Here is a 27,852-nt window from a genome sequence, read left to right as displayed (position 1 = left end):
AGACACTCGACTTAGAAACGCAACCAGCCTCTAGGGAGATCTGAACTTGTCCTAGTCCGGTCCCTGTCCCTCTCCCTCTAGTCCAGGAGACACCTAGCAGCCTGACCAGCACCCGGAACGGAGAGCTAGAGCACTCGGCAGCGGATGCGGTGCGCAGCCTGGCAGCCGAGGGCATCCCCGCAGCTGGGGGCGGAAGATCAGGGAGCCTGGAAGGGTCTGCACCGCCTCTGCTCCACTCCCCCACCGCGAAAATCCAGAGCTGAAACCGGCGCTGTGAGTGGCAGAACGGAGGGCGCGGCGCGGGCAGAGAGGGGCGGGCATGCGGACGCTGATTGGTGCGTGCTCGGGGGCGGGGAGCGCGGGGTGGGTACGGGGGCGGGGCCTGAACCCGGAGCTGGAGAGGCTGGAGCTGTGTGTGCACGGAGAGGAGTAGCGAGCTGCTGGAGCGGAGTTGGAGGGAGCTACGGCCCTGGCGAAGGCGGTGGACTAGCGGGTCGGAGATTTAGCACTAGAATCGGGAACGGCCGGTGGGTCGGGGCTGGATCGGAGGTGCGTCGGAGCCGTGAGCTCAGGAGGCCGCTATAGCACCAGCCCAGCAGAGGAAGGAAGCCGGCCGGCAGGGAGGTAGGCGGCTGAGGCGGCGGGTCCGGGTTTGTGTGCTCGGGAGGGGGAGGTGGTGCGTGCGTGCGCGGCTGCCTCCGCTCTCTTCCTGTCACCAGCAGCCGCTTCTCCTTCTGCAGAGCCCAGCCGGGGGGAAGTGGGCCGGCTGCTGGTTCCACCGCCGTCCGCATCCTCCGGCCGCCAGGCAGCTTTCCCCGGCTCGTGGCCAGCGCCCTGCGTGCTCCCGGCCACCTCCTGGCTCACGTTTCCCTAGCCCACCTCCGAGCCGATTCTGCACGCCGCCGGGCGCGTTCGCCGCGGGAGTTGCCAGTGAGCTCGGGCTTCTCCTTGCTCCCGTTGTCGCACGCTTCCGAGGGTCCCCCCTGTCGCCTTTGCAGCAGTTTCCTGGGGCCTTTCACTGGAGGAGAGCACCTTAACCGCTGCCTTTGCCTTAGCTGAAAGGAGCGCTCCCTTCCCTGCCGGCTCTTCAGCTGTAGCCAGGATCGCTGCCTGCGCCTTTCCCTGGGCAGGCGGCGGTGGTCTCCGGAGCTCGCCCCTCAGCTCCCGCCCTCCGAAGTTTGCCTCCATCCTCTTCCGGGGTGGGGGAAGTGCGCCTCGGGGCGGTTGGTCGCTGGGGCCCTAACTCGGCTTCTAGTGCCGGCCAGGCTTGAGCAGGTTGTTTGAGGCTTATTTAGTGGGGTCTCGGTACAGCCCGGAAATCCAGCTTTTTGTAACGCAGGGCGAGACTGGAGGGACCTGCCCAGCAATATGGAGCCGGCCGCGAGAGCAAGTGAGCGTGCAAGCTGGAGCTAAAACATCGGGGGGAATTGTCTGGAAGCCACAGCTCGAATACTCACTTCCCAAGGGCAGAAACTGCCTGGCAGATCACGAGACAAAGAGAACAGACAAGCTATGGCCAGGCATCCCTGTACAGAAATGTATTTCGATAACCAGAATATGAACATAAAAATGCAAGGGTGTGAGCAGAATGGCTGTTACATGTTGAATGCAGAATGTGTAGGAATTGGATTTGGGGGAATTCTTCAGGGCACTGTTAAATTCCGGAAAGGTCTCAACCCCACGGTTAATTCCCGGCGGAGCAGCAGGGCTGTTGGTGTCCGAGTGTGAGTTTACTCTTTTTTGGGGGGTGGGGGCAGTTCATGACTTTAGGGTGTCCCCCCCCCCCCCCATTTTCCCTCCCCCTGTTCTTTTCCTCTTTGTCAGTGCGAAGTAGGAATAGATAAAGCAGTTCCGGGTTTTGAATGTAGCATGTGATTGTCATTTCAGTGTGATGAGTTTCAAGTTTAGTTGTTAGGCGGGATATTCACAAAGCTTATTGACCTAGGCTTTCTGTGAAATCATGTTTTAATATTTCATTAGCTTGTGTTACGTTTTGGCAGCCTTAAAAATGGTTAGTGTTGGAGTAGGTAGGCAGGGTCATTTCTGACTCGGGTTATCAGTAATGGATCTTCAATGTATAAATCATTAGGAATTTGATTTCCGCACAAGAGAGCCACAAGCCCTTTTATCCTCGAAAAAGGAAAAAGCACCTTTCAAGCTGTAACTTTTTGACAGATGACACTAATCTTGAAATAAACCATTTATAAGCAAGCAGAGTATATTGTTCCTATGTACAAAAGTTGCCAAAACTTTTCAAAATAAGTGTTTTGCTCATCACGAAGAAAATATCCTGAATAATTAGTGTGTGTGTTTGTGTGTGTGTGTGTGTGTGTGTGTGTGTGTGTATGTATGTGTGAGCGCGCGCGTGCGTGCGTGCCTCTAAAGTTTATTGGCTCAGAGTCAAATTTAAATTGGAAAGGACAGCAGAGGAAGCTCCAGGCTTTGTGGTGGGTAATGTCACTGTTGGATTCTTTAGCTTTTATACGCCAGTTGCTGGTAGAGTTAGTAGAGGGGTCATACTACTTTTTACACAGAAACGTATAGATCTTTAGGAGTTGCAGAAAGTTCTATCTATCTGATATTGGCTTTCAAACTGTTACGTCCATTTACTTTTAACTTTCATTTTGATTTGGAACTTGTTCTTAGTTGCATAACAGAACTCTGCAATGTACACTCTATTAATCTGTTTTATCTGTATTGCGTTTTTTTTTTACATCTGCAATGCTATATAGGCAATGTAAAGAGCATTTCACTTTCCATTGATTAAATATATCATTTTCTTTAGCTATTTCTTGAGTTTAATACATTTACAGTATAAAATTGGTTTGAGGAAACTAAAGTGGTGCAATAAGTTATAGAGTTATATATTTCATTTATTGGCGGTAATAATGATAGTATGCATTTATCTTCTGGAAATATTGATTCCACCTAACCTGATTTTTGGAGGGCTTTGAATCCTAAGGGTAAACCTATTCAACTTACTCAAACTTTGTACTGTTAAAAGTGTTGGCCATTCCTTTAGTGAAAATTTTCCATGAATACCATGTAATTTTTAGGTTGGTATGTTGATTTAAAATACCACCCCCCCCACACACCATTTTTTTAACCTCCTAGGTAGTTCAGGGAGTTTTGTAAAAACGCATCCACTTTGAAAGATTGTCCACATGGTCATCTAAAATGGGAACAAATCTAGTTCATCTTTTATCATATTTGCATTTTGTGATTTGCAAGATGTCCTTTGTTGAATAAAGAGATGGTGAGTGAGCAAGTAGAAAATAACAAGCCGAGCTGATGTTTGCATGAGTTCTTACTTTTAATTCTCTAATATTTAATCCAATGCAGAAGAAATGAGAAGTGCTTAAATATCAGTATGTTATATGTTTTAGACATGCTGACCACAGAGCTCTCTCTTGCAGGGCCCAGGGTTTTGCCAGCAAAGACAAGAACATGAAGTATCAAAGTGAAGGCCTGGAAGACTAGCATGTTATTTATCAGTGGAAGGCATTATCAATTTTGCTTTCACTTTATAAAGCATAATATAAATTATATCAAACTTTTCAATTAAAAACCTAGGTTAACTTTCACAAGTATTCATAGTATGAATCCATTATGTCTCTCGTCTCGTCCAACTAATCATCCTAATGTAATTGCTTGTCACAGTTCTGCCAATACTGTTGTTGAAATTACTTGCCTAAAAGAGTGACTATTAAAGACCACTTCATGTATGCTAGACCAAATGAACTGAAAAATAGATTATGTAATTACTTATAAACATCTGTTTTAGCCTATGTATGTTAGGTTTTTGTTTTGTGAAAGTCTAGAGTAGAATGGGTGTAATACAGTTTTTACTTAAAAAAAAAAAAAAGTCTACTATAAGGACATCTTTGGAGACTTTCTTCTGTCAGCATTATTTTCCTTAAAGTAAGTCAAGTAAGTACCCATAGATACCTGTAGTCAGAATCGTTTTCAGGTTAATGATCCAAAGAGTTTGGAAGGAGTTTGGCCAAGTGTGAAGAGCCTCCACCAGTGGGTGTAGTCAGTTGGTAAAGCCCAGGTGCGTGGCTGTTGGCTGTGCCTTGCTCCTTGCCTTCCTCCTAGGATGCCTCAGTGGTCCCCCTCTGGGGCTTAGTCCTAGAAACTGGGGCTCTACCAGAGGACTCAGCTGCCTTCAGTTCCTAGGGGGTTGCATTGCGGGGTTCATTTTTTCTCTTTGAGGATAGCCCAGGGAGCAGCCACCAAACCCTGTTGGAGATAAGTACTTACTCTTTCTAACTTTCACCCCTCCTTATCCCCACCCCCAACACACATATACCCACACACACACTCCCAGCCTCTCCCAGGTCTCCTTGGCCCTGACCTCTACAGCGCCACCCAAAACCTCAGGTAGGGAGAGAACTACTTGGGCAAAGTCCATATGCAGGCTTTATCCACCTATCTGTTTACAGCAGAAAGTTTTATTTTAGCTAACTTCAGGATTTATTTAGAACTGTTTGCAGCGTTTAGAGGCACTGCAAAAGAAAATTCCTGGCTAATGTCTTTTCTGTTTTAAATATGAGTTGTAAAAATGGCAGTAACATTCAATGCTAAGAGTACTAGTAGTACTATTAACTAACAATAGAAATGTTAATACCATTTCTACAATTTACTTTGTAACTTAAAGCACATTATTTAACTCTTCTCAATTATTTTCTCATCTGAAAAATGGGGATGATAAGTGTAACTAGGGTGGTTACAAGGGTTAAATGAGTTATTACATGTAAAACTCTTAAGAACTGGGCCTGGTGCACATAGTAAGTACTGATCTGGTGTTAATTATATTAAGCTTTTATTGTCAAGCACAGAGCTCCTTGCTTTGTATATGTGATTTCCTTTAGTACTCATAAAGACCCTAGGAGGTATAAGTTTGCTTATTTTTTTTTTCTTCCGAACAGGTGATAAAACTGTTCCAAAGAGAGATTTCAGTGACTTTCCCAAGATTATATATTTAGGCACTGACAGGGGCAGCTGCCCCTATTTGCAAATTCTTGCTAAGAATTTTGAGGAATGACTTTTTTTTTTTTTTTTTTTTTTTTTACAAAAAGAGGGACTTAGGTCATCTCTGTTACTCCTCTCTTTCCATGGCCACTTTCTCAGTCATTCTCTACTGTGATGATGCAGAGAACCAGACAGATTGGCCTGCTGGCCTTTTCTGGATGAGGGAATCTGTTTCTTGTGTCCTGTAAGTTGCATTGCTCTTTCTCTCCTGAGGACCATAGAATATATAAGGGCTGTGGTCCTCTGGATTGTGGTTCTTCTCTCCTCTGTTCTTCCTCAGGGGCACCCATCACTGTCACTGCTTTCTGAAGAGCCTCATTTCCCTATTATATCACCTGGGCAGGTGCTGTCTGCTTATAAAGGGCTTGTGGGCAGCACTTAAAACCTACACGGCTTTCTTAACCACATCAACCCATAGTGGGGCAGCAGGCAGCATGTTCTAATTAGTGGGTGATTTTGAAAATGAGTTGAAATATTTAAAGTCTATAACTTTGGGCTTAGACTGAGCCCATCATTTTTGTTCTATTTTAATTGAGATAAAATTCACCCTAAAACCATCATTCTAAATCAAAGGTACCCTACCACTATGTTTGCTAGGATATTTGGGTTTTATCATGATTTCCAAAAATTTGAAAAGTAGAATTTTTAAATAATGATTTAAAAAGACTGTATGACTTGAGATGGGAGATTCTTTCACACTTGGAGCTAGAGCAGTGAGGGGGGAAAATGGAATATAGGGTGGTGTGGTTGACAGCCCAGGAACCCCTGTACCCCCCCTTGCCTCTATGAAAAATCTATTTTGTGTCATCACCCAATGCCAAACTGCTAATTGCATCACAGGATGGAATCACATGACTAGATCATTCCCAATTTATTTAATACGATGTTAGAATATCCTTTAAAACATTTTTGGTTTTTATTGGTGCATTATAATCATAATGGTGGAATGTGTTGTTACATATTTATACATAAATATAACATAATTTGGTCAGTTTCATTCCCCAGCATCTCCCTTTTCCCTCCCCTAAAAATATCCTTTATTCCTGTTTCCCCAACAAACTTTCCAAATCCTGTCTTCCATAAAAGGGTAGTGAAGTAAGTCAACAAAATTAGAATTGCTCATTTGTTTTTTTTTTTTTTTTTTTTTTTTTGTCATAATGCCTTCAGGTTATAGGGTTAAACTGAAAGTCTTGTTTTTCAAGCAGTTGTATGTTAAGCAGTCATAGATTGCTGTTTATCGGGCATCAGGAACAATTTTATCTTGAGAAACAGAATGAGAATTACTCAGTATATTAGCAGAGAAAGAATATATACTTCCCATTAATGGGATTGCAAGCAGTTAAAAGGGTTAAAAGACTAAGCAAAATAATCCCCTTAAAGGAAAATTTGAATTGTTGCATATAGTGTTATACAAGAGTAAGTTAATTTGTTATTTGTTCAGAGGATTCCATTATACCTTTTGTTACAGTAACTTATGCATGCATTAGCTTGGAACTTCTATCATAAAACTGCCTGCATTATTGAAAATAATAAATTGTAGATGATGAATATCCACATATAAAAACCTTTAACTACATGAATTATTAGGTTGGATTCGGCGCAAATAGTTCAGTGAACAGGTGTCTGTAGTCAAAGAGAATGGAAGCATAATTTGGTGAATATGGAAAAGATATATTCTGTCAGCCTGGGTAGTTAGGGCCCCAAATTGATCTCAGGAGGGTTACACAGGTACTGCTAAATGCCTAAGGCTATTATGGCTCCTGCAATCCTGGGGAGAATTTGAGGGTGCAAGACAAGAGAACTTGCCAGTCCTCTGGATGTGACAATCCTCATGACTCTGGATTAATGCTTCACATACCCCATAGGGAGGATCTGAGTTGTTAGAAATTGTGCAATTGGGGCCCAGGAGTGTGGCAGGGGGCAAAGATGCCAAGAAGGCTACTGGTGGCAAAAGCTAAACTCACAGAGTGAAATGGGCAGCCTTCCAGAAGTGGTAGGCCCAGGACTCTTATTTGCTAGTTTATGGACTTTGCAAGCAAGGATGCATTTTAATGAAGTCTCTATGAAGAAAATTTGCATGACAGGGATGCTGCATCTTGGACTTGGAGGAAATGCTGCCGAGTTATAATGACTTCTTTTTGTGTAGGTGCGTGAGAGCCAAACACTATCAACAAGGCTGCTCTCTGGAAAGTAAAGGCAGATGTTCAAGGTTACTTTGAGAGACCAGCTTGGGCAGGCAAAGAATCACTGGCACCACTGACATATCTGGACTGCCCTTGATTATCCAAAGCAAATTGAGTTCAGGCAGTGGGTTTTGGGGGGGTTAAAAGTGGGGGCTGTAGACCAGACTACCTGAATCTTTATTTAGTTTCCATTTCTCAGTTGCTGATTGTAATCATGGTCAATGTTGTGCACTTAAGTTTCTTCATATATAAAGTGAGACAATTGGTAGTGCCTACCTTATATGGTTATCATGAGGATCAAATGGGTTGATACACACATAGCTCCCAATAAAAATTAGATGATGATGTTGGTGATGACAATGACAATCATTAAAATGGACATGGCAGTCAGGAGAAAGTGTACAGTGTGCAGTCAGGTAAAGGTGTCTACTGCCTCCTCCCAGCTCAGGACTCTGAACCTTACCACCAAGTAATCAAGTCCCTGCCCCCCAAAATGGCTCATCTATTCTCAGTCATCTTTTACAACGTTGCCCTCAAACCACTTAGCTGACACTGGATCATGGCGGAGTTGATCTTCCTGGTTATGATTGTAGACTCTCTGAAGACAGGAGTCATAGAAGAACCGGGGCTCCTTTATCATGCTGGGACTCAGAGGCTTCTTTCCCCCTTATGCAGAAAGTGAGATTCTTCTGACAAGTGGCAAGGAGGAGAGCACATAGAAACCTCTAGGCCTGTGGTACTCAGAGCCAGGAGGGCTTCCTTGGAGTTTAGCCTCTTTACGGTCATTAGGTTCCTCAGGGTTCTTTTGCCCTTTGCACAGATTTACCCTCAGGCATACCCAAGCACAGTTTTCAGGTCTGTAAAACCTTGAAAAGACATGGAACTTTTTCTTACTGAAGTGTCCCGTGTCCCCCAGCAAGGAACATGCATAACTACAGAGTGCTGGGACTGGGACTTGGTTGACAGTTGTGGGGTGTCGGGGGATTGCTAGGCTTCCTGTTCTGTATGAATCCCACCGAACTGGTCCCCTGGGTGACTGAAATTGAGGAAGTGCTAGGCAGCAGCTGGCATAAAGATCTATCCAGCTTACTGGTTTAATTTTTTTTTTTTTTTTTTTTTCTTTTCCTCCAAAAAGACATACGTTGCCAGGAAAAGCTAACAAAAATTTCAAGGCAGATTTGGAGGAATTAAATTATTCTTAGGCCTATTGCCTGGTTTCTAAGCATTTAGGGATATGTAAATTTTCACGTTCTTTAGCGTTCTGTGTCTCTTTTGTTCATAGTACATTAGTACTAAAAATGAGATTTGCTAGTTCTACATTTTTGTGTGAATTTATGCAATAAGTATTTAATTTGATTCTGGATGTTTTGAAAAGAGAGGTTTTCTTCAAATGGATAATATAGCTTGTTTTTCTCATATGCTCCACTGGTTGCATTAATTTTTTTCTCTGTTGACTAAAATACAAAATAGAGTACTATTCCAAATTAATATTCTTGCTCCACAAAGACTTACAGTGTTTGTTTTTGCTTCCTTAAACATGTGACTCTCCTAAGATTGTTATTGTATTACAACTAAGAGGCTTTAACCATGTAATGTTGACCACTTTATACTTCTGAATGCAGCATAACAATCTGTGATTAGATTTTGCTTCTTAAGATACCTACGCTGGGGTGCATCTATAATATTGAACTTCTCAAGTGTTTCACTCTTCAACAAGTATAAAAGCTCTCTTTGCTTTCACACCCTGAAATTGTGTGGGTATTGTTTTATTGCTTTATTGTGCAGCCAGCTTGTCAGAGGCCTTTAGGTTTCTTTTGCTCTTTATAATAAAGATAACTGAGGAGTGGAGTGTGATGTGTGTGTGTGTGTGCAAGCTGTCCTATCAGCCATCTAATCTGACTTTATAATTCTCTAACTTATAGTCTTTGCCTTTTTAATTGTTCTGCCATCCCTACGCCTTAAAGCAAAAAGTAAAAGAAAAATACTTCCATTACCCATTTCTCTGTCCATGAAGCCATCTTTCCAGAGTCCTTTGCAGCAACTATTGCTACTACTTCTGATTTCTTAACTCCTTAAAATCTAATCACTGTCTTTACTGCTGACCTAGGATCTGCTTTCTAAAAAGTCTATGATGATTCCATGATAAGCACAGCCGCCAATTATCCAGCCTTGGCTCATTGTCCCATGTGGGTGCTTTTGCAGGACTTTGTTGTAGGGGAATCACCTGTTCCTACCTGATCCTTGTCCTTTGTTTCTGGGACATTGCATTGTCTCTAAACCTTGACTTTTTTTCCTCAGAGTTATTGAACCCCAATATTTTGTCCTCAGATCATTTTTTAACTTTTAATTTTTAAAATTATTGATTGATTGGTTTAATTTTTGGTAAGTGCCAATTCATTTATTGGTCTTGCCTTGTTTACAGCTGATTACCAAATCTCTAGTCCCTTCTCCTGAGTCACAGCCCAAGCTTTCAGCAAGCCACTGGCACACCTGCAGGTGGATGCCCATATTCCCATAAGTCCATTGAGTCTCCTGGCTTCCTTCTGCTTAATATTAGTGCAAAATTCTCAGTAATGCAGAATCAGGCACCCTTTCTCCTCTTTTTCTTGCTCCCCATTTAAGCATTGTCACTCCTGCACATTCTTACCCCATGGTGTTTCTTACTTCACACCTCCCTTTTCACACCTTCTGCTGCTTCCTTGGTTGATGCCTTGGTGGCTGCTTTCTCAGATTGCTGCAACACACCTTTCGCAGTTTGCCTCACCTCTGTTTTCTCTCCATGCCATTTCCTCCTACGCACTGTGGTTAGTTAGGGATTCCTCAAATGCAGCCTGATCCCATTGGTCCCTTTTCCCATGCCCCCTCAGTGCTTCCTGTTCCACAGTGGTGTTACTGAATTACTCACAAACTCAACACAGGCATGCATGCATGATGTCAGATGGTTCAATAATATGCCTTTCTAACCCTGTTCCACTGTTCCTTCTCTGACTTTGTATGGACCAGACCGTCTGTTCTAACTCTGCCTGTTATATAACATTTACTTAATTGCTTCTGTACCCAGGATCATGCCACACATTCCATTCTGTCTTTAGAATCCTGCAATTAGATGTGGTCTCTCCCTCACCTGAACCCTGCAGCGTTTAGTGTCTGCCTCTCTTTTGGCATTTACCTAGTGTTTTGGTTCCTTGGGTACCAGTCTTATCTCTGATACATTGCCACCCGCCAACACTCCTCCTGCTCCTGCCCAGTGTTCTTAGAAGGCAAGGCTCTTACTAATCTTCCTTACGTGTACTGTGTCAGGCAGCAGCACCCTGGCCTGTGTAGGTCTGCCAGCTCTATTAAGTACTTGTTGAATGGAAATAGAAATTCAAATGCACACAGATGGCAAAGTGTGATGTTCATTCATAACTCTTGTTTTTCCTTCGCTAGGTGAAGCTAAGTGTGGAGTGCGACAGTGAAATCAGACGACAGATGGACAGTGTGACAGGAGCAGCAGAGAGGATTGGGCCTCGCTGTGAGAGTCAGCCTGGAGTCAATGTGTTGACAAGTTGCTGAAAAGGAAGCAGGCAGGACTGTGGCACACAGAGGAAGCGGAGCCCTGTCTTCAGTCACACCATTGATGGAGGACAGATGGACAGCCGAATGGCCAGTCAGCTCTCCTAGTAAACCTTTGGAGAGTAGTCCTTTGTCCTCTGCTGGACACCTATTAGGATTTTTAACACACTCTCTGAATTCATTTTCCATTAAAACGTAAAATTAGACGACAGTGCACAGCCGGACTCATCTGTTGCATGGTAACAGATCAGCAAACATGAGTGCGGAGGGGTACCAGTACAGAGCGCTGTATGACTATAAGAAAGAGAGGGAAGAAGACATTGACTTGCACCTGGGTGATATTTTGACTGTGAATAAAGGATCTTTAGTAGCGCATGGATTCAGTGATGGACAGGAAGCCCGGCCTGAAGACATTGGGTGGTTAAATGGCTATAATGAAACCACCGGGGAGAGGGGAGACTTCCCGGGAACTTATGTTGAATATATTGGAAGGAAAAAAATCTCACCTCCTACTCCAAAACCCCGGCCACCTCGACCCCTTCCTGTTGCACCAGGTTCTTCAAAAACTGAAGCAGACAATGAGCAACAAGGTGAGCATCAGTGGGTACTTGTTTAATGTCCTCTACCTTCTCCTCCTTTTTTTTTTTTTTTTTTGCAAAGTCTTAGGTTTGGACTGGGCTGCTATGCTCTGGACAGAAGTAGTCATCTGGTAACTTTATCTGAATTGATATATGGAAGAAGCTTGGTGAGCCATGACATGGCTAGAAGTTTGTATCTGTGGGCTTAGGAATTGTTATAAAAATAGGGAGATGGTGTCTGAGACCTGTTCAGTGAGTATCTGTAAGCACTATTTTAAAGTTTCCATTGAATTAAATACTTACTGTATTCTTACTCTTGTAATTGGTATTATGCATCTAAATAATCACTTTGGGAAAATAGACAGTAAGTCTAATATAAGTATGTTTAACATTAAATGATTTGCATGAAAGAAAATAAGTTGTAAAATGACCACAGAACTCAGTAGAGAAAGACCATTGTTTTCCTAACCCCATATCTGCCTCTCAGTTCCCTGAGAACACTGTGTCTTAGGATAAACCCCAGGTCCTTGGAGTTAGCATAAAATAAAAGGGTTTTTCTTTGCTTGTTCACAACATCACTTGTAGCATTAATACCTAGAGTTCACTTGGCCCTGATGAGGGGAAAACAAAATTCACTGGGTACTTTTCTTAAAGGGAAAATCTCCTTGATTCAAAACCCTCTTACTATTTACTGGAGATGGTCCACACTTGAGTTTGGTGTACAGCTGCTAGTTTAGGATTTTCTTCTGCTCAGTTTCTCATTGAGATAAGCCTTATGCTCAGCTTTTCTGTTATCAGGTTTGTCAAATACTATTTTCTCACTAGTAAACCTCAAGCATTTTTCTTTTTTTTTTTTTTTTAATCTCTGAGACTAAGAAAGTCATGGGAAGGTGCCTGTAAAATAGGCAAAATGGACTTGCTTGGTTATGTATTGAGTAGACCTGATTGTAGCATCTCTGGAGATTTCTGGAAGCAGTTCTGATACTATTTATGTATTATGCTTTCTTTAATGTTGGCTTATTCTTACACAAATGAATGAGATAACAAGAATAAAGATGCAGAATGCAAGTAGAAGAGCTGCCTTTTAGCATTGGGTAATAGGATTGTGTGAAAGACAAAGAATTTTTTTCCCTCTCCCACTAGACCCAAAAGGGATATTTGTTTTATAAATGTTATACTATACTTTATAATATTACTCAAATAATATTTTTACCATAAAGTTAAAAAAGCATAAGTTAAATTTTCTTTGCAGAAAACCTTGATCTGTGCTTATATGTGTAATTTTGTCAACCATTGCGTTTCTTGCAGTTCCATTTAGCAGAGTGAAGATAAATACATAATAGGATTTCTCCACCAAATTACATGTTTTTAATTTGGCTTTTTATTTTTGTAAGTTAGAAACACTTCTTTAAGTAGGCTCATTCCCAAGGAAAAAATGATTTAATTTGTCTCAAAATACAAAGGGTTGCAGCATCATAAACACATCTCAGTTGAATCAGGAAAAATGATTTAAAAGGTGGAGTAAGGGTATCTTGTCAAGATTAGTGACAAAAAGATTTTGTAAAAATAGTTTCTAAACAAAATTGCATTTGATGACTGCCATTAGGTTTAAGTTTATTTAGATATAATATTCAGAAAAGCAAGTCTTTTTATAAGAAAAATGATTTTCTCTTTTTAGGAGCTAAACTATTTTATAATGCTTGCTTCTTTATGTGGTAACAATTGAGATTTTTAACAGCTTTGTCATTTTTCTTTTTAATACATGGAAAGATAGAGTAAAATGAAAAATTTTAGTAGAATTCAAGAAAGAGTTCCATGATAATGCGCATGAAAGTATTAGAGCCTGAATATAAATGAGAAATTAGGAATAACTGAAAGGTTGAAAAGGCAGTGTAGGTGGGTTATGTGGAGCGTATTATACTAAACGTTCGATTTTCTAGAAATGTTAGTCTCGTATTCTCATCTAAATGTGATTCCTGTGAAGTGAGAATTCAATAGCTCCCATGAGTTGCATGTTAAATTGATATAGATAGGAGTTGTAAGGACAAATTCTGTGTGTTGGAACCTGCGAGGCTCTGGTTTCTTTTGCCTAAGTGCATATTTATTTGAAAAGCTTTTGTAGTGAAAAATTGCGTGATGGCAAGAAGGGAGAATTCTTTTCTTACAGTGTTTGAATTCTTTAGTTGTTTTTTTTTTTTTTCTAACTCTCTCTACCTGACTTAGCCTGTTTTTCATGTTTGACTGTGTTTATTTCATTTAGCTTGCTCCCTTTCCCACTTAGGTCTAAGAACCACATAAAATTCTCATTTAGACCACTGGCACAGTCTTTATCAGACCCTGAGGTAAGATTGAGGGTCTCAGACCGGTCTGTAGCTAATAATCAATTGTCTCTTGTATGTTGCCACACCTTCTCTCTCCCATCCTCTCTCTCTCTCTCTCTCTCTCTCTCTCTATTTTCCTCTTTTTTGGAGATTGGGTTTCAGAATGTTGGTCTCAAATTCCTGAGTTCAAGTGATCCTCCTGCCTCAGCCCCCTAGTAGCTACTATGGGCATGCATACCACCATGCCTGGCTATATTCTGGTTTTTTTTCTTTTTAAGTTGTCATTAGACTCTGGTCAGAAGTAGACTCAGGATCTACGGGTTTAGTTTAGTGGTAGAGCACTTGCCTAGCTTGCACAGGCCCCAGGTTCAATCCCTGGTACTACACACACCCACACACAAACACACACACAACTCTGAGAGGTTCCTCCTATACAATGTTATCCACTTTTCTATTTTCCTTGTATGTATATTCCTAGAAATAAAGCTGTAAAGTCTGACTCTTTTTGGTGAAAGGGGAGGAAAGAAAGTTAAAAAAAAGAAGAAAGAAAGAAAATTCAACATCTGATAAACAGCTCCTCTCAGGAAAATGTATTTTCTGTCCATACATTTTGCATACTGTTATTTAAGAAGACCTGGCCTATACATTGAACAAGTTTACTTACTGTATTATTTTGGGTTTGGGGACTTCAGTTCATTCAGTAAACATGAACCGAGTTCCTATTTTGCGTTAGAAAGCAATGATAAAAGATGAAACCAAGACATCTGTACTCTCTAGTCTCTCTCCCACCTCATGGCTAGGCTTTGTCACCTGTCATGGTGCTTAACCCAGGCATCCAGGTGGCTGTCCCACTCTCACCTCTTTGTTTAGTTCTTTCTTATAGGAACTGGCTGCACCCACCCTCTGCTTCTGCAAAGTGTTTAATGGCTAACCTACTGTGTAATTTTCTGCATTTGTTGTTTATTGTCTCTCTCTTTGTGATGGGCGTGCAAGGTGTGTGTTAGTGTCCTAAGGAGAGGCATGCTGTCAAAGGTGGTCCTCTGGCTCTGCCCCAGCTGTTTGGATTCTGGCATTACATTCCCCTACATTCAGCCCTTCAGGAACTGGGGTCTTGTGCTTCCTCTTGTACACAGTGGAAGGAATCAGGTGGAAGTGAGAATTAGGGAAGGGGGAATGAAACTGTGTTCCTCTCATGTGTCTGATGGAACTGTTTCTCAGGACAACCATTCTAACACATACTTTGAAATCCTTTCATTAAAGTCATGCTATTGTAGTCTCTGTAGGCTAGTGAATTTCTGTGATCATGTTAGTTTGTGTAGAGTGTGGACATCTGCTAACTGGAGAGGTCACCTGTGAGCTGGAGTTCATAACTGCACCATCCATGACCCCCACACCCCTTCCCCAGCTCCCACAGCAGACTCTGGACAGTGAGTCCCAGCTGGTTTCACATATAAAGCAAAAAAGCATGCTCTTGGCGTGGCCTATTTTAAATTTTGATCAAAATCCTTCTAAACAAACAAACAAACAAAAAAAAAAAAAAAGAAAGAAAGAAAGAAAGAAAGAAAGAAAGAAAATAGCCTGCAGTTGGTGTTTGTTTTCATGGTTTCCTAAGGCATGTTACTCTTACATTTTCCACACTCTGCATTTGAGTGTCCTCCATGATTATCACTCCTTGTCTAGAAAGCCAGGCTGTAATAGATCACATAAATTGATTACACTGTAGAGAGGTCACAGAAAATAGTGACCTGATCCCAAATGACACACATTGGCTGGGTCCTGTGGCCATAACATATGGCTCTCTCCTTGAGACAACGAAAATAGTGTCCAGGCAAGTGATTTGCCTTGCTGCATGAATCCTTGCTTGCACAAATTCTATTTTCAGAGTATGTCTTCCTCTAACTCTCTCCACTTTCCCTCCTCATTAAGTAAGGCTTCACAGTGAAGTTGGAGGACTATCTTGTTAAACATGTAACTTTTGGTGCTGTCTGTCCATTCTGTTCTTATGAGAAAGTGGGGCTAGTTACAGGATCTTTGCACACAGGGACCTTGAGCCCCATCTCTTAACTTATGACCAACCAGAAAACCCTGTGAGTACTTTATAGTTTTCACCTAGGTGTGAAAATTTGTTTTTGCCATCTCTATTCTAGTAGGAAATGAAATACATTTCTGAAAGATACTATCAAAATACTTGATTAAAAGAGTGGGTCTGGAAAAAGCAAATGTAATCATTATTTTTGATAGAATCAGATGACCCTAATCACTTTGGTTGTGATCAGAGAATGTATTGCTCATTTGTTAACTTTGACTTATAACACAGATCGCCCTTGCATGACCATCAGTATTTATATTCTTGTTACTGAGTTTTTCATTCGTTAGAAGTCATTGTTTTTGCTGGTAATGTGTACAAGGAGGGAAGGTTACCTCAATTAATCATTTGTCTATCCACAGTTATTTAAAAAGAAAATTGACAACAAGAGTAAGAACTCCCAACTTGCCTGTCTTTTAGAGAGAGGGCTCTGTCCCTGAAATGACTTAACCATGTTAAGAATTTACAGTCAGAACCTTAGGGGCCTATGAGTCAGGCAGGTCTGCCCTGGGTATTCCCAGGGAAGAGAGGAAGGCTTGCCCCCTCCCTCTGCAGGATGTTATTCAAAAGGAAGGCCTGTTTCTCTCTTCCCTGGAGCGGTGGTGACAGTTGGGCCCAGCCTGATGTTATTTGAGGAGAAACTTTCTGCCAGGTTACTGTGACCTATGTCCTTTAGATTCACAGGTGGATGTAGACAAATCACATTTTCATACCTAAGTAAGATCCAGTACCTCCCTTCTCCATGATTCGCTTTTCATGGTTTTCAGTTATCTGAGGTTGACTGAGGTCTGTAAACATCACTGAACAATTAGATATTTTGAGAGAGAGATAACACATTCACATAACTTTTATTATAGTATATTGTTAAAATTTTCTATCCTTTTTATTGTTGTTAATCTCTTACTGTGCCTAATTTATAAGTTAAACCTTAATCAGGAATGTATGTTTAAGCAGAAAATAGTAAATATAGGGTTTGGAATTATGTGGGATTTCAGGCATCTACTGAGGCTATTAGAATGTATCAGAAGATGCTTTGGTTATAGCTTGTCTTTAGACACTTATGTGTTTTGGTTTTTTCCAAAGTAAGTAAAAAACTCTGTGTTCATATCTTTATATTCTGAATGAAGCCCTCAGTCCTCAAACAATTTAGGTGAAGGACCCTGTTTTGTTTACTAGTAACTGAGTTGACATTGCTGTTCTAATAAAGCTCCCTTTGTCATAAAAGCATCCGATAGGCTAAAAAAGTTTTTAAGCTTAGTTGTCAGTACCTTCTTAGATAAATTTGATGTCAATTATTTTTGATTTCTAGGTGTGTCAAATAGGAGGGATTCTGATATATAACCATTTCTTCAAGAAGTCTTAAATTTTTGAAAATAAACATTAGAATCTGAAATTCAACAAGAAATGGTGCCATGCATCTGCTAAGTGGCATCCAAATGGGAAAATTTTTTTTTAATTTGACCAAAAAATCAGAATTGTTATTGTTTCAATTTTTCTTTTTTTCCCTGAGGTCTTCCAACTTATTTTTAAACTTTACTTTTTGTTTACTAAAAACAGCAGTCAGCCTACAAGCCGTAGTTTGCACATTTGATTTTTTTCCACATTTCTTATTGGTACATTGTAATTGTACGTAACAGTGGGATTTGTTGTTACATATTAGTAGATGCACATAAGAAAGGGGAAGAATTTTGTGCCTATGACAAATAATAATGCATAATACATTATGCCACATACACATCCATATTTTTATTAGTAAAAAGAAAAAACAAATGTTAGCAGTACAACTGGCTATTGTTTATATGGTTTTCTTTGTTCTTAACAAATTTTCATGAGCAAGAATGTAAAATTAGTCAAATGACTGAAATGGGAGAAAATAACTAGAAATAAGCATAATTGCATGGTGGATAATATATTGCGAGGTCTTGATTGAGTTTATAGCATTTAATATTGAAGCAGTTTTTAGACTCTCAATAAGACTAATCAAAGTAGAGTACAAATTTAACTAGAAACTGGTTTTGTTTCAAGTACTTGGGTAAAATTTCCCTCAAATTTCAAGTTAGTTATTTAACAATATAGTCAGAATGCTTTATAAATGTATTATTTCTACTTAAAATTTATGTAAAAGGCCATGATGATACTGTTTCTACTATGGAAGTAGAAATATTGCTAAAATATAATGTTGGGACTAAAAATAAAACATACATAGTAGAATGAAACAGACATTATTACCTTATGTACCTATATAACTATATGACCAGTGGGATTCTACATCATGTACGTCCAAAAGAATGAGAAATTATACTGCATCTATGTATGGTGTATCATAGTGCATTCTATGGTCATGTATAACTAATTAGAACAAATTTTAAAAATATACATTGTGATACAATGCATAACATTGTATACATTGTTAAAATATAACTTTGCCATTGAAAACAACAAGCAGCAGATCTTTCTGTTTAATTATGTATGCATAACTTTTTCCCAGTGGCTTTATGCCATCCCAAGTTTGGCTGTCATTTTTAGGAATACCTTCTCTAGATTATTTCTTGCTTGGAGGCATTTGCAGTGTGTTCGTATTCATCCATTTAACTATTCTCAGTTGGTAGCATGTATTATGTAATACCTGTAGATTAATCTGTCCTGTCAGTTTGATGCATGTTGAAGGTCTGACTGTGAATTTATTACAGTATTTGTCAGACTTTTTAATTTGTTGATCAAATTTGATATCCAAGATAGAAAAGAATATAAGCATAAATGAAATGTAAATTTTTGTGATATATTTTTAGAGTCATAAATTCCACTCTGCTTTTGTATCCTATATATCCATTACGGTTCTAATCCCAGTGTTCTGTAATTGTCAAATAAAAAGCCAGATACTGCCTTCTGATTTTTGTCTGTCCCTTCCCTTTCCCACTCACAGGGATTGTGAGAGAAGTAACACACAGAAAAGTATAAGTTTTCACTAGTAGTATTTCCCCAGTAATGAAACCCTGAAGTTCTCTATAGTGGGAGAAAGGAATATAGTGAGATTCGTGAGAATGTAGTGAGAGGAATGAGTTAGGATGGTTGGAAAGATGTGTCATATGACCGCATTGCAATATCTGATTGGAGGCTGGTCTGGGATTATTTGAGAATATTGCTACTAATGATGTTGTAACCAACGGGTACCAAGTTTTTTCAAATCAACATCATGTATGATTTTAAGGTATGTTTCACCAATATGAATATTTATGCACTACCCCTCTTGAAGGGCACTCAGCAAATACTGACATCATCATCTGTTTGAGACTTCCAGTTCCAATTCACATGTAGCAGTACAAGAGTGAATTAAAAGATATTCATGGGATGCCTGTTTGTACTGCATCTGTGCAGTAGAAGTAAATTCACTGACATGATATATACTCAGACATTCCTAGGGATGTGTTTGGTGGGTTTTTTGTTTGTTTGTTTGTTTGTTTGTTTTTAAATTTTCCAAGGTCAGTAGAGGGCAATGATTATTAGCATTTGTTTATTCAGAGTATCAAGCTTTGTTTATTCAGACTTCTTCAAATTCATCTAAGAGGTAGCATATTAACATAGGCATTAGCAAAACTGTGTGATAAAGCCAGTGTGACTGTCTTGGGTTGTCATTGTGATTTTCGAAACTTCCCCCTGAATGGGAAAACCCACATAATGCTCTCAGACTCACCACATGGAACCAGTACCACAGCAAGAAAAAGGAGGTATCTTGCTCCTGGTGTTTGGTAAATGCAGTTTTCAAAATTACTTAAGGGTGTTAATAAGACACTAATTTTGTAATACTAATTATTGTAATAATAAGATGTAAATTATTTAACTATTGTGAATCTACACTGAATGTGACTGGTTTTATTTTTACCCTATATATATTTTTTGTTTTGTTTGTTTTCTTTTTCTGTCTCTCTCCTATCTCCACCCCCCACTTTGCCTGGAGTTGAACCAAGGGTCTCATATATGCCAGTCAAGTGCTCAACTACTCAGCTACACCCCCAGCCCCAAAATAATTCTTAATATTAAAGCACATTTCCTCTTTATCAGAAAGTAGTCATTTCTCACTACTGTGTCCCAACTATAGAAAACATTATTAAATATTTTATCATTATTAATTTTTAATTTTAAAGTTTTTTACAACACTACTAACATGTGTTACCATGCTTTCTTATTTATCAAAAATAAACTTTTTTCATCTTTGAAGTAAAAGTATTTAAAGAGGTTAGAGTGCTATGACTTTATTGCTAAAATAATACTGGATATCTACTGAGTACCAAGAAATGAGATATGATTTTGTCAGAACCTATTTCCATTATTGTCCCATACTTCCCTATAAATCTGTTTTCATGCTGAAAATGTCTTTCTTTTTTAAGTTGAACATTAAAATTTAGCACTTAACTGTTTGCCCTGCTAGGCATTTTATAGACTTTTAAAAAATTTGATCCTCCCAATCACCCAACAAAAAATGGCATTTTATTGACCATTCTGAGATTAAGAAACTGAAGCTTAGGTTATCATGTGAGTACTTAAAAAGAAAAGGGACAAACCATATACAGGGTTCAATAATACTCCAAGAAGGGCAGGCAGTCACAGAAGTGTGGATCTTGCTAAGCAGTTCTTGTGAAGTTATCCATAACTAAATTCTGCTTTTGGGGTGGTCTTCAAATATGTCTGTCTTATCTGTTAAGTTTTGTTAGATTTTTATTCATACAGCTACAAAAAAATTATCTTCACTTTACATATGATTTACAATATTTGTTTATATTGGGTAAATATATTGAAGGGTTGAATTATAAAGAGACTGATACAGAAGGCCGAGAAATGAAGACAAAGGTTTGGGTATGTGTATGTATATGTAGTTTTTCCCAGGACAAAGTTTATCTTGATCAGATAGCTAAAAAGTTATATAGCATTATAAATAGATTTACCTTCCATTTATATTATGTTTGAGGACGTTAATGTCAGATGGTTTCCCGTGTTTCAAGTTTTCTTATTTCTGTCTTGTATTCTTTTTATTAAAACGAAACACATGTTGGTTATTACCTGCTTAAAAGCCAAAACCCTGAGTATATCCAGCATAAGGAATTGTGTGTTTTGGCATGTGGATAACGCCTGCTTGAAATCTATAAGATATCTCAAGTTGATTCAAATGAATTGAAGTCTTGTACCTGAATTATGTCAAGTTTAGCAGTAAATGCCATTTTAAAAGACTCAGTAAATTACTAAATTCCTTTGAATGTCAAGCCTTATTTCACAGGAAAGCCGGCCACTGCCAAGTTTATAACATAAACATTGTGTTTCTGTTACCTGGCTTCTGAGGACAGAAGAATGAATGAGGGCACGTGAAGGACACAGGTAGACTTTCTTTCTAGGTGTTTGAAAGAACAATGTGATATTTCACAGTGTTTCTCAAAGGCAGTGTCACCACCAGCATGGATGTTTTTATTTTGCTTATTTTTTTATTTTTTTCAATTTACAAGAAAAATATATAAGAGTTTCCTGAATTTAAAAAGCCCTGACTGGTAGTCCTTTTAGAAAGCCTCTTCTTACTGCAGTTTCTATGAAGCTGGGGAAACACCTATAAAAACTGTAAATATGGGAAGTGGTATCTACTGTAAATAACTCAGGTTTAAAAACACAATAGAAGTATTGACCACATAAAAAGAGCGAGGCAGATCCATGCCCTCCCTAATTCTCTGCCCCTAATTCAGAAAGGGCTTAGGCAGCTATCCCTGGGACATTTTCTCTCCTTTTCTCCCCAACACTCCTTTTTTATACAGAGGGAGGTTACAACTTAGAAAATAGGCAGGCAGAGCTGGGAGGCTGGAATAGGAGCTATAATTGGGGCAGCCTGAGAATCCAACTCCACAGAAGAGAAGTGTGCCGGTGGCGTAGAATTAGAAAGACCTGTGTTAACTGAGGCCTGAGTATTCTAAGTACTTGTTCATTCAGAGCCTCAGAAAGGCAGGCAGTGGAGGCATAAGATTTTTCTTTCAGGCTAGCAAAACTACGTCAAAATGAAAACCACTTTGGGAATTGCCAAGAAACTGTTCATTTCAACCTACTTACTGACTTTAGGTCTGAAATTGGCACCCAAGTGGATAGAAAGGGTAGGCTCGGAGCAAACACCAAGTCTGGGAGATTTCTCCTTGTTTAGTGATAAATAAACAGGAAAAACCTAACAGAGCCTACTGAAAACCATTGCTCCACACAGGAAAGGGGAGGTCAGATCAAAGATCCAAAGCAGAGGAAGCCTCCAAAAATGATTATTTCAGAAAGATGTGACTCTCATGAAAGGGGCAGAAAGCAGTCAGATGATCAGGAGCTAAAAAGGCAGTAGGATGGAATGAAATGGAAGTCAGATAATTAAAAAAACGATAAAAGAAACTAAAAGTATAATAGCTTATTAAAATTCACATCAGAGTCATTTACTGACATTTATTGACACAGTTAAAAACAAATGTATTATGAGGGCTAAGAGAAGTTAAATGTCTTAATAATCAAAACAAAGATTTAAAATGAGGGGGACAATGTATAGAGAGAAGATCTAGCATGAGAATTTTAAGTGCTGGTAAACAGGAACTCATACCAAGTGAAACAAGAACATAGTTAAGCTTTCATGCATATGTGCAGATTTGAAAGTGATCTCCACATTTTTCATGTGAAATCAATGAGGGACCACCTCTGGATTCATTTGGCCACTTTTTAAAGTAACTTGCCAAAATATCTGGTAAAATATTTGCTATCAAGGAACAAAAGTATTTTCCTTCTCGTTTGTAACAGTAAATACCAACAGATGGTAGACTGACTTCAGTAGTTTTAAGGGTAAGAGATGGTGACTTAAGGGTGTAATGAGCTACCTCCTTGTATTTTATGTGGAAATACAATTGAAAGACATTCTGTAATAAGCAAGTACTCAGAAACTATGTATTAAACCTCATGTTACATGGGAGGACTTAAAAGTTGCCTTTTCATTCCTAACTTTTATACTTAGAACTCATAGGTTACAAATAATTTATCTGGATTAACTGAAAGGGTAATTACCAGAAGTGTAAAACCATAATGTACATATTTTCCAGATTCCTAAAAATAAAACACATATTATAAGATAGACAATAAAGAATAAAAATTACTGATGGAGAAAATGCTGTGAATGAAAATGAAAAGAAATATATACATATACATATATGTGTACTCCTACATATAAATATGAAACTGGATTTATACCTATATTTGAATTTTTCAGTATATTTTGTGTCAGGTGCTCTGCTAACCTTGTACTATGTTGTTGTTTTTCATTAAACACCTCTATGACATTGATCTCATTGTACCTGATGTAAAGATAAAGTTTAGTTATATGATGGCCTGAGGTCACAGCTTTTGTTGGAGTTGGGATTTGACCCCAATGGTCCATTTGTTGACCCAGTGACTTAAGAAGCTGTGCCGTACTGCCACAGGGCTTGCAGGTGGGGATGTCACACTGCACAGCACTGCTTACTTCTGTCAGCTTAGGAGGGCATCCTGGAGCTAAGGCAGGTGGCCTGCTGGCTCTTCAGTGACCTCTGATGTGGTCTGTTAGGACACAGTGAGTTAAACAAGTAAATTTTCCTCCTTCCAGAAAAGAGACTCCAGAAAAACTAGAAGCAGACATGAGAGTTATTCTTCCTTATAGCAAAAGAACATCAGAACAACAGAGTGGGAAGAGGTGATTCATTTTAAAGGACAGTTTATTTCTTCTGCATGTTGGAACTTGTGGGTCTTAAATGGTTAAAATATTAACCCTCACTTGGGAAATGTTTCTCAATTTTATATTTAACATTAGAGGTTTATGTAATGTTGCAACATTTATATATACATTATACTTATATATAGCACTTATATATAAATTTGTGTTCACATATAAATTATATAGTTATTATAAAAATGTATATGAAATGTTTTCTATAGCTATGTATCAGATAGTATTTCAGACAATGTAGGAAAGGTATTGCCGGGTTAATTATGCAAATGCACCTTTATAATTGAGTTTACTGTTTCAGAGGATTTTTGTTAGATTGAAAGCCCGCTTTAACTTGCTACTTTACTAGACCTCATTGTTTGGTGTTTCATGCAGTTACTTTGTGACTGTCACTTGTGGTCTTATATCTTTCCCTTAAGAGAAACTTGAGACACCTGGGCAGCTTTTAGACTTAAAGGAAATTTAAATATATTATAGGAGCATAAAATTCAGTTGAGTAGCTGAAGCTCCCGTTCTTGTCAGACCACATCTTTCTAGCTCTTCTGTGATCTAAATCATCTAACTTTGATCCTCATTAAGGAAACGTTTCATAAGGTATAAGAATGTTTGCTCTTGTTTTCTTTGCCAGATCCAGAGTTGTAGCACATCTGAGACCTCTTTGCCTATTACAGTTTAATCAAATAAGTGAGCTGTCATCAACCTTTTTTATTCCCTTGACTACTTTTGGTGAATTCTAAAATTATTCCCAAACTTAGCTAAATGTTAATATTTGAGTAATTTATATATATATATATATATATATTTTTTTTTTTTTTTCCCTAAGGGGGAAAAATAACATTCCCTCCTTCCTTTTGTCCTTCTTCCTTCCTTCCCTCCCTCCTTTCCTTACTCTTTCCTTTGTTTTAGTACCTGTGAGACTAGTTGCCTTTCACATACCCTAAAAGAAAAGGGTGGGATCAGTTTCACAATGATCTTTTTCCAAAACACAAAACTACTGTCCCTCCCTACCTCTCAGGCAACCCTGCTCCTTCTATTTTCTAGTACTCATTTGATATCTAGCAGAGGACTTTGCTTAGATAATGATAAGAGTCACTTGATTCAGTGAGTCCCTAAGGGACCATCTTTTAACAGAATCCAGTGCTATGTTTAGTTCACATTTTGAAAAATCAAGAAATCATAAATCCTATCTTCTAGCAAATGTAGTTATCTTCAGATTTTGTTATCTGACATTTAATATGTGTATATGTGTGTACATATATATGTGTATGTGTGTATATATATATTTTTTTCTTTTTCTTTTTTTTTTTTCCCTGTACTGGGGCTTGAACCCAGTACAGTGATTTACCACTGAGCCACATCCCCAAGCCTTCTTATATTTTATGTAGAGACAGTGTCTCGCTAAGTTGCTCAGGGTCTTCCTATGTTGCTGAGGCTGGCTTTGAACTGTGATCCTCCTGCCTCAGCCTCCCCAGTCACTGAGATTATAGGTGTGCACCACCAGGCCCAGCTTAATGTATATTTTTGTAAGAGAAGGAAATGGGAAGAGTGGTTAATAGTTACAGTAATTACAGGCTTTTAATATGAGGGCAAAAAAATCTTTTGTTTGTAAGCACTGAAAAGAGGAGAGTTAATTTTTATTACTTTCATCAAAGGCAGAGCAAGTTCTGATGAATTTTGTTCCCTTATTCTGGACATTTTATTTAATTATTTTTTTATGGGCATGCAGTTGAACAATTACATGAATTTTTAGTTTGCTGAAAAGGTGGTAATTGTAGGGTTTGTTGTTTGTTTGTCTTACATTTTTGTTTTTAATTCATTACATATAAATTCTACCTTTTCTTTTTCTTAAATACCTGTGAGGAAATGTTTTACCCCTGAGATGTAAGTTTGAAACTTCTTCAGCATGACTTCCTATTCATACCTTTGCAGGCATTCATCCAGTGTGTGCTGTGTGCCGGGCACCAGGCTGTGTGCTCTGCCTCTTCCCACTAGGTCCCATTTCCATGGAGGCTTAGAAGAAGAAACTGACTCAGGGTCAGACCCTGGTAGCTGGAGCTGAGTTGCTGTGCAGCAGACTTCCTTCTGGATGTGTGCTTTTCAATGCCTACTGCAGCACCCTTGCAGTGTGAGGCTGGAGGGAAGGAACCTCTAGGGGTATTAACCAAGTATTAACCTACAAACTGTGGACTTTTAAACACAGACTCACATCTCTGTAATCTTTGCCTATAATTCCCTTATTCTCAAACTAATTTCAAAAGTCTCACAGATATGATCATAACATGCTCAATTTGTCAATATCTTGTTTCTGTCAAAATTGTGTATTCAAAGCACCTATCACTTACATTGAGGCAGTTTGTATACTCATTTGTACAAAATGAATCAATTCCTTTCAAGGTTTCCTTGCAATACAGAGGGAAGCATATGAATAGAGAAGTTAAAAAAAAAAAAAAGACCCCATTTTATTTAGTATTTAGCACAATACTATTAGTACATTATTAGTTTTGGAAACTAATAATATAAATTCAAATTCCTTTATATAGCAAGCCCAATAGAGAAGAATGGTTGTGTTTTATTTGATTAGTGAGGAAAGTACTGAATCTTTGCTAGAGAAAAAACAGCCCCAACTTTGAGTACTTGGGGCCAGGCCCTGGGTCATGGTGCGGTTTTTTTCATGTGGCCTGAAGTTTGAGTCTTGCTCAGAACACAATGGTCTGGCTTTGGTTCACATTGTGGTCATAATACATGAAGGTGGATCCTGAAGTAATAAAGATGGATTTTATGATTTTATTTAAAGCACTGCTTCCAGGAGGCAAGGGGCAAGGAGAAAGAGAAATTCCATAGGTAAGTGGAATTCCATAGGTAAGCTTTCCCAGGCTGGACCTGGAGACAGAGTCAAGTACTGTGGTATGGTGGAACCCCATCTCTTAGGAGTTAGGGTGTCCCCTAAGGGATGATTGGGGAAAACTTCACTCCTGTGTCGTGGAAGGTGTGCTAGGTTGAAGGGACAGCTCAAGGCCTGTCCATGGGCTGAGTGGTCACCAAGAACCTCTTGTCAAACTCCTTCCTGAGCTCACCATCTTTCAGACTTGGCCCTTCATAATCTGGCAAGTTGGAGTGTGTCTGTCCAGGGAAAGCCCCTGTTTTGGGTATAGTCAAGTTTGCCAGAAAAGATGGACCTAAGTGGGAATAAAATTTGCTGACCCCTGCCTCAAAGGTTAACAGTTTCGTTTATGTTTTTCATGACTCATTGTAAATTACAGTGCTCTACACATAGAGAAAGAAGCCGTCCCTTCCCACCCTCCCCCAGACACCACATAATGGAAAAAGTAAGAATTTTCTGCATAAGCAAGGCTTTTCTCTCTCTCTGTTTTTAAACAAAAAGCCAGTCTCTGATGGGACTTTTTTCCTGCCAGAATTCCCACTGGTCTACTGTCGCAATTTTTACAAAAGGCCACGATGAAAGAGGAAGGCCCATTTTAAACCTTTGCTTCTTGTTATGTGAAATGTGTGTTTCTGTTCTTGGTGTTGGAAGAATTATTATATTTTTGGATCTCTCTGATAGGCATGTAAAATGTACTAGACTCTCCAACGCACAATTTCGATTAAGAAAAGATTTGTTCTGCTGCTGTGATTAGATGCATAAAACTCTGAAAGGTTTTGATGTTCTGTTTCCTGTTTAAAAAAAAAAAAAAAATTGTGGTCTCCTGTGAATTCCCTCTAGATGAGAGGATTTTCCTTAGAGAGAAGTTAGCTCTGGGAAGAACCATCTATGGAGGTCATAACCTAGAAAATTCTTCAAGGGGAGTTGCAATGAATTAAAAGAGGTGTGGAAGCTGAAAGTTCTATTCATTTGGGGCTGTGGCTGAATGAGCCATTTCTCTGTGGAGCCTGGGCCCTCCTGTAATTGGGGACAATGTGTCTGCAGAATTTGGATTTCAGTTCATAATGTAGGTGAGTGGGAGCCTGGAACCCACTAGGAATTTGTACTAATAATCATACCTTTCTTTCTTCCCTAAAATGTTTATCCTGTTGTATCCTTTCTTTTTCTTTAGAGATAGTTCAATTTGCCCCCTCTCCAAAATACCATCACCAGCAAAAACCGTAAAAGCCACTATAACCTCAAGACTTGCCTGCAGCATAGAGCAGGTATTCAGGTAATTTTGGTGACTCACGGAGTTACCTTCGGGATCCAGATTCTGAACAGTCTGCCTTTGCACAGTCAAATAGATAAGAGTGACACAGGACTGCTTAATTGAAACCACCTAAAATGGTGCCTTAAGCTTCATGGACAATTGAGTAACTTCAGTTTCCTCTCTTTACTCTTGTTTACTTCCTGCTCCTCTAG

At 39.2% G+C, this 27,852-nt stretch overlaps 1 protein-coding gene across 2 annotated transcripts in view; it reads left to right on the top strand.

Annotated features, from left to right (window-relative positions):
• The first annotated feature begins 394 nt into the window (after positions 1-394).
• PIK3R1 (phosphoinositide-3-kinase regulatory subunit 1) overlaps positions 395-27,852 on the top strand; it is an 81,254-nt gene continuing 53,796 nt past the window's right edge. Inside the window, exons 1-3 of one of the 2 annotated variants that reach the window (XM_079145633.1) lie at positions 395-624; positions 7,181-7,243; positions 10,647-11,362. In XM_079145633.1, coding sequence (XP_079001759.1) covers positions 11,029-11,362 — 334 coding nt within the window. In that variant the 5' untranslated portion in view covers positions 395-624; positions 7,181-7,243; positions 10,647-11,028. The remainder of the gene's footprint in view (positions 625-7,180; positions 7,244-10,646; positions 11,363-27,852) is intronic. The other variant, XM_079145632.1, reaches the window with a different exon arrangement.

This window comes from Sciurus vulgaris (assembly GCF_902686455.1).
Source record: "Sciurus vulgaris genome assembly, chromosome: 6".
Lineage (NCBI taxonomy): Eukaryota > Metazoa > Chordata > Mammalia > Rodentia > Sciuridae > Sciurus > Sciurus vulgaris.
Note: the sequence above shows the minus strand (reverse complement) of the source record. Positions and strands in the feature narration are given on the sequence as shown.